Raw genomic sequence first — 6955 nt, 5'->3', positions numbered from 1 at the left:
CATTGTGAGGGTGACATAGGACCAGGGTACATTTCAGTTCACTGTGAGTTAGGGGCCCAACTTGACAGCAGCTGAAAACAGCAGGCCCTCAGAAAAGGAGACGTTGGAGCAGAGACCTGGAAATGATGAAAGGGACTGCGTGGAAATTTCACATTTATTGTTTATTGCCAACGGTATAGGCCTGGCTTCCTGGGGATTGTGGTATTGTTAATGCCTAGCTGGCATAGTTCACTTTTGCATGCTTCTATGATTCTAATTTGTTTTCCTCCTACCCGCACCCCCTTGCTTTCCCATGACTTTGAAGTTTAACTAAGTTTCTCTTTTGAGAGGTAGAACGACCTTAGAGAGTAGAGCAACTCATCTGCGACGTGATAATAACGGGAAAAGATAACCTGCAAAGATTGCCAGATGCAGAATATAACTACTGCAAAAAAACTATAATCTTGTTCGTATAAAAAGTTTCAGCGAGTCTGCAAAAAGGAGACAGGTCTTTTGGAGGAGCTCATTCTCCTCTATCTCTTGTATATTGATATACAAAAGGTGCTGCTCACCTCACCCCGTCTCAGTATTGGCTTTTGCGGCAGGTGGCTCAGACCTGCCATTGCGGTAACAGTGATACCTGGGGAAGAGTGTTCCCAGCAGAAGAAACCAGCGGAGCAAAAGCCCACTGCTGGACCTGCTAGTTGTCTTCAAGAAACACTCTGTGGCCTGAGTTGGGGTGGTGGTGGTAGCTGAGGATGGAGGCCAGGGCCCAGCCATGGAAGGCTCCGGCAAGGACCGCAGATTGTCCTCAGTGCGGTGGGGAGCCCAGGTGTCAGGACCTACCCCTCATTTGCTAAGGTTCTCTCTGGTGCAGGTAGGAGGAAAGACAGCGGTGGTGGGGGGGGCAGTGGTGGTGCCGGGAGTCAGCCAGAGGCTGTTGTGCGAACAGGCTGGGACCAGGGTGGAAACAGTGACAAGCGTGTCTTAGTTTTCTGGGGCCACCCTAACAAAGCACCACAAAACTTCAAACAGCAGGAATTTCTTGTCTCACAGTCTGGAGACCAGAAGTCCAAATTCAGGGTGTCGGCAGGGCCATGTGCCCTCCGACGGCTCTAGGGAAGATTCTTTGTCCTGGCTGCTGCTAGCCCAGGCGTTCCTTGGCTTACTGCTGCAGCGTGACCCTGTTGTCAATAACTGTCCTCACTCTGTGTGTCCAGCTGTACCCAAAATGAAATCAAGGTGGCTCCTAATCATGGTTCCTCTGCCTTGTTGAAGGGAGAGTTGGAGCCTCACAAGGCACCCCACCCCCGGCCGACCTGGCTTTGATGAGTGCCCGATCCCAGGGGGTTGCCATCCGGCCTCGGCCCCTTTCGGTGGGAATGCGACTGTGTGTGCTCCTGCTGAAGTCATCACCTTCCTTTCACCTCCGAGTGGAGCGAGCAGGCGTGCTTGCACTGGGAGAACGATTTTCCAGAAAAAGTATTTGCATCTGTTTTAAACGTGTCTCCTTGGGAACATCAAGATCTGCAGAGCCCATCAGCGCCCAAGCAAATGACTTTCATTCGGGTGGAGGGCAGGGCCTGACTCCCACCCAGGGTTGAAGAAGGAAAACTGCTCAACGGCGGCGGATGGGGAAGGACACGCCAGGCCCAAAGGCAGACTCCCTCCCCCTGCAGCAGGCACTGCCCGGCCCCGCATCTCTCAGGATGGGCTGCTCAGGGAGGAGGACCCTATCTTTCCTCCTCATGTTGGTGCTCATGTATCTCCACACGGCTTCGTCCCAGGAAGCCCGTCCGCCAGGGCCAAGGAAGCCCTTCTTTGAGAGGCTCTGGAGACTGGAAGAGCAGGTAAGTGGCCTGTGATGTGGGGAGGCTGGCTTCTTAAGTAGAAGCAGATAAAGGACAGATGTGGCGCTCTGTGGGTACTGACGTGGGTTTGTCATTCATTTTGTCATCTGGCACCCGAAGCTGGGCTTGGGCGCCAACAAGAGCTTGGGCCGCACTCCTTTCTGAAGACACGTCCAGGGAGATGTGACGGGGAGTCAGAGGCGCACGGGGGATTTGGAAGATGGCTGGACACAGGCCGGGCAGCAGGGAGGGAGCCGACGGTGCGGGGCAGGAGCCCTGAGCACAGAGCGGGAGGGTAGCAGAGGGTGTGGACAGCCTCGGCAACCTCCGTGTAGGACCAGCATACAGCTCCTGAGTGCTGGCACCAGTGCCACCCATTTGCTCTCCAAGACCACCCAGGAAGCCCCTGCTCCTGTTCTGTCCACTCACAGGTGGACCCTGAGCTCACAGAGGGGAAGGGACACCCGGTGGCTGCCCAGCGTGTAGGGTGTGGGGCAGGGCTCGGACCCTGGCTGTCACCTGGAGTCCACACCCCACGCGGCACAGCTGTGCACCCTTGGGCCGGTCACCCACCTCCGTGCTCGTCGGCCACCAGTAACAGCATCCTGGAGTGCCACCCTCTGGATACCAGAACCCAGAACCAAACCAGCTGCTGTCAGGTCAGCTCTGCCTCACAGTCACCCCATGTGAGTTGCAGCAGAACGGCACTCCACAGGGCTTTCAGTGGCCGATTTTTCGGAAGTAGGTCTCCAGGCCTTTCTTTCACAGCACCTCTGGGGGAACTCCAAGCTGTTGGTTAGTAGCCAAACACATTTGCGCCGCCTAGTGACTCCCTCCAGGCCCCAGTCCGCCGTTAACTTTGATCTGTGAATAGGTGGCTCTTTGTCTGCTTTAGCAGCCCAGGGGGCCCCGTCGATCTGAAGGGGGGGTGTCCGCTATCCCAGGGAACTCTTGGGGCCCTCTCTGCCCCAGGGCTGACCTCAGTCACTGGCACACACCCCCAGGGCTGCGGTGAGGGTGTAGCCAGTCGATGCAGACGAAGCAGGTGCCTTGGGAGTGTGGGACATCTTGTTCCTGCCCAGCCCGGCCACCTTGTCACTGCCCTGTGTCCATTTTACAGTTCCAGAGATTCCAGGAGGTGACCCTAACCCATCTGCAGGGCATTGCCAGCAACTACAATGTGTCATACAACATTGACGCCCGCTTCCGGAGCCTGGCGCAGGAGAACCAGGCCATGGCCCTGGCGCTGAACCAGTCGCAGGCCGCTGTGCAGGGTGACCTGGGCCACCTGGAGACCTGGGTGCGGAAGACACAGCAGAGGGGCCGCAAGGTGGATGCAAAGCTGCTGGCCTTGGACCTGGCCCTGAGCGAGGGGACCCAGCAGCATGCCCAGGAACGCAAGGAGCAGAAGGCACAAGGTGACGCTGTCTCTGGCCTGGCCCTGGATGTACGGGCCCTGCAGGACACGCTGGCCAACCTGACGCAGCTCATGCACAGCCAGGGTGCCAGGCTGGCTGCTCTTGAGGGGCAGCTGCAGGCAGCCAGGCCTGACACCACAGCCCCCAGCCCGACCCCAGCCCCGACCCCGCCTCAGTGGCTGATCCCGAACCCCCTGCAGCTGCAGGGGGACAGGCAGGTGCTCCCAGCTTTGCCAGGGCACAGGAAGCCACCTCAAGACATCCCTGGCCGTCTGCCGGTGACGTGGGGGCCTGCCGGTGTAGCCAGCCAGGAGGCACCTCGAGAGGCAATTGCAGACCTTGGGGACCCTCAGCGGGCATGGCCCCCCCAGAGACCAGGAGAGAGTAAGTAGCCACAGCTGCTGTCTTCCATCCCCAGTCCCCCTTTCCCCTGAGGTACCTCTGTAATCACAAAGGTCCTTGTAAGGGGGAGACAGGAAGGTCAGCGTCAGAGAAGGGGATGTGACGGTGGAGGCAGAGGTCCCAGCGATGTGGGGCCGCCAGCCAAGGAATGTGGGAAGCTTCTAAAACCCATTGCATCGAGTGAATTCCGACCCTGCAGGACAGAGTAGAACTGCCCCATGGGGTTTCCAAAGAGCGACTGGTGGATTCAAACTGCTGACCTTTTGGTTAGCAGCTGAGCTCTTAACTACTGTGCCACCAGGGCTCCAGGAAGCTTCTAGAAGCTGGAAAAGGCCAGGAAGTAGATTCTTCCCTGGCACCTCCAGGAGGCAGCACAGCTGTCTCCACACCTTAGTTTAGCCGAGCGAGACTCATTGCAGACTCTGACATCCGGAGCTGGAAGAGAGTAAGCACATGTTGTTTGAAGCCGTCTTCGGGTTCTCTACAGAAGCAGAACTAGCAAGATGTGTACGTACAGAAAGAGATTTACTTCAAAGGACTGGCTCACACCGTTGTGGGGGCTGGTGAATCCATAATCCGCCCGTCAGGCGGCAGGATGGAGACTTGTGCAGGTTTGTGTCCCAAGATCCGGGACAGGAAGACTGCAGAGTCGAAAGAGAAAGTGAGATCCACCTAGATTTCTGTTTATAGTCTGAAGGCAAAACACACCCTCAGAAACGCCCCTTTCAAAGAAGCAGCTGATTACATTAAATGTATACAAGGCGATGATGTCACGTCACATCACATCACGGAACAGTAAATAGTCTAGAGTTTGGCAGAACCACCAGGAACCATGGCCAAGCTGACACAAAAAATTAGCCATTACAGGAAGCTCACAGGGCTCCCCCAGCGGTCGGGGGCGTCGGCTCAGCTTTGTGGGCACGTCCATGACTCGGCCCCCACCCCCGAGAGTCCTCTCTGCAAAGTGGAGGCAAGACCGAGGATAGACAGGGCTGTGCAAGGCCAGCCCTGAGCAGGGCCCGACACACGGTGCTCAATGGAAGCCGTGAGTGTTAGGTCCAGCCCCCTGGAGCGAAGGGTCTAGAAGCTTCCGGGTTGCCTCATGTGCAGGGCTGAGTCGCTCTCTTTCTGTTTCTAGTTTGCAACGTGGGCCCCGTGCTTGTGTTCCCCAATGCCTCCACAGAGAACGTGGTCTTCCTCCGCCCGGGCTTCCAAGTGGGCCTGCGGGCTTTGTCCGTCTGCAGCTGGGTCCGCACAGCCTCAGGCCGCCTGGGTACCCTTCTCTCCTACGCCACCGAGGAGAACGACAACAAGCTGGTGCTGCACGGCCGGGATTCACTGGTCCCGGGCTCAGTCCACTTTGTGATCGGAGACCCGGCCTTCCGGGAGCTGCCGCTGCAGCCATTGCTTGACGGCCGGTGGCACCACCTGTGTGTGATCTGGACGTCCACCCAGGGCCGCCACTGGCTCTATGTGGACCGCAGGCTGGTGGCCACCAGCTCCCGCTTCAGGGAGGGCTACGAGATTCCGCCCGGAGGGTCCCTGGTGCTGGGCCAGGAGCAAGACACCGTGGGGGGAGGGTTTGACAGTGCTGAGGCCTTTGTGGGGAGTGTGGCCGGCCTGGCCATCTGGGGCCGGGCACTGGCCCCCGGCGAAGTCTCAAGCCTTGCCACCAGGAAGGCAGTCCCGACAGGTGCCCTCCTGACACTGGCCAATGCCGAATCCGCAGGCGGATTCGTGCAGAGGGTGACTGGCACCTGCCTGGAGCTCCATCCATGAGGCCACATCTGCCATGCAGGAGCTGTGGCCACCGCCTACACGTGTAGGAGAAGCCAGCCTCTGCCGCGCTCGGCCACCCCTGACCCAGGCACTTTCCAAAAAGGGCACCCCCATCCTGGGTGCACACACCTGCTCTGCAGTATAGAGTGGGGGCTTTCCATCACGAGGGAGGGCGTGGGCGATGAAACAGCCCAGGGGAAAGAGAGGCCCGGCGGCCAAGGCCGGGACCTGCAGGGACCCCATCGTTCTCATTGCTGCTCTGTTCCTACGTGCGGCACAGTCAAAGCCTTGGTCCTCTCGTTCTTGGCATCTGACGCTATCTCAGCAGGGCCCGGTGGCCAGATGAGAGCCCTGAACTCAAGCAGCTGACCTCTGGGAGTGGCTCTGGGGCTACTGAAGGCCAGTGCTGGAGAGCTCCAGAAGCTTCCCCGGAAGCAGCTTGGACAGCACTTGACTCTCCTTGCCCTCTCTCAGGGGTGGTTAGGAAAACGGCCCTTTGGGTGATCTAATCCTAACATCTCTCACAAAAAGGGCCTGAGAGTCCATTTTCTGTCCCCTACGCCTACAGCCCCCCTTTGTCGGGAGCCTGGGGGTTTCCCTCGAGGTCAGCTAGCCAGTCTGCCCTGTTATCCTGATGGAGAGGATGGATGGAGGGGAAGCCCGCTTCAAATCAATGCGCCCCCAGGGCTGCTAAGCAAGACAAACGAGCAACCTTTTCACAAAAATTAATGGCTCGCTGACAACATTCTTAAAACAACTTGACTGAGTATAATATTCATACTATAAAATTCTCCCATTGTAAGTCTGCAATTCATAGACTCTTTAGTAAATGCACTGAGTTGTATGACCACCCCCACAATCCCGTTTTAGGACATTTGCATGACCCCGAAAAGAACGATGCCAATTAGCAGTCACTCCCTGCTCCCACTCTAGCCCTTCCCCCAGCTACTGGCAACCGCTAACCTCCTCTCTGTCTATCGATCGGTCTACTCTGGACATTTCATATAAATGGAATCATATAATGTGTCACTTTTTGTGACTGGCTTCTTTAACCTGGCACAATGTTCCCGAAGTTCAGCATGTTACGGCATCTATCAGTGCTTGGTTCTGTTGTATGGTTAAATAATACGCCATTGTCTGGACAGACCACATTATGCGTATCTGTTCACCAGATGATGAACATTTGCGCTGTTTGCGCTTTTTGGCTACTATGAATAAAGCTTCTGTGAACATTCTCATACAAGTCTTCATGTGGACATGTGCTTTCATTTCTCTTGGATAGATACCTAGGAGAGGAATTGCTGGCCCGTGTGGAAAGTTTGTCTCAACTTTTAAAGAAAATGCCAGATTGCTTTCCAAAGCGACTGCACCATCTCACATTCCCACCAGCAACGTGTAAAACAACCTACTTCTCCACCTCCTCATCAACACGCGTTATTGTCTGTTTGGCAACATGTTTTTTCAGAATTCCAAATAGTGGCAGATTGAAAAAAAAGAAGAAATAGAGATCTCAAATCGTGGCAATTA

The 6955-nt window shown here is 56.3% G+C and overlaps 1 protein-coding gene across 1 annotated transcript; it reads left to right on the top strand.

Annotated features, from left to right (window-relative positions):
* The first annotated feature begins 1688 nt into the window (after positions 1–1688).
* Positions 1689–5428, top strand: PTX4 (pentraxin 4). The gene is made up of 3 exons (XM_004373381.1): positions 1689–1829; positions 2950–3631; positions 4788–5428. The coding sequence occupies exons 1-3, from the start codon at positions 1689–1691 to the stop codon at positions 5426–5428; spliced, it is 1464 nt and encodes a 487-aa protein (XP_004373438.1).
* The last annotated feature ends 1527 nt before the right edge of the window (positions 5429–6955 follow it).

This window comes from Trichechus manatus, unplaced genomic scaffold (assembly GCF_000243295.1).
Source record: "Trichechus manatus latirostris isolate Lorelei unplaced genomic scaffold, TriManLat1.0 scaffold00024, whole genome shotgun sequence".
NCBI lineage: Eukaryota > Metazoa > Chordata > Mammalia > Sirenia > Trichechidae > Trichechus > Trichechus manatus.
The sequence above is the reverse complement of the archived record's forward strand: the minus strand, read 5'-3'. Positions and strand labels throughout refer to the sequence as shown.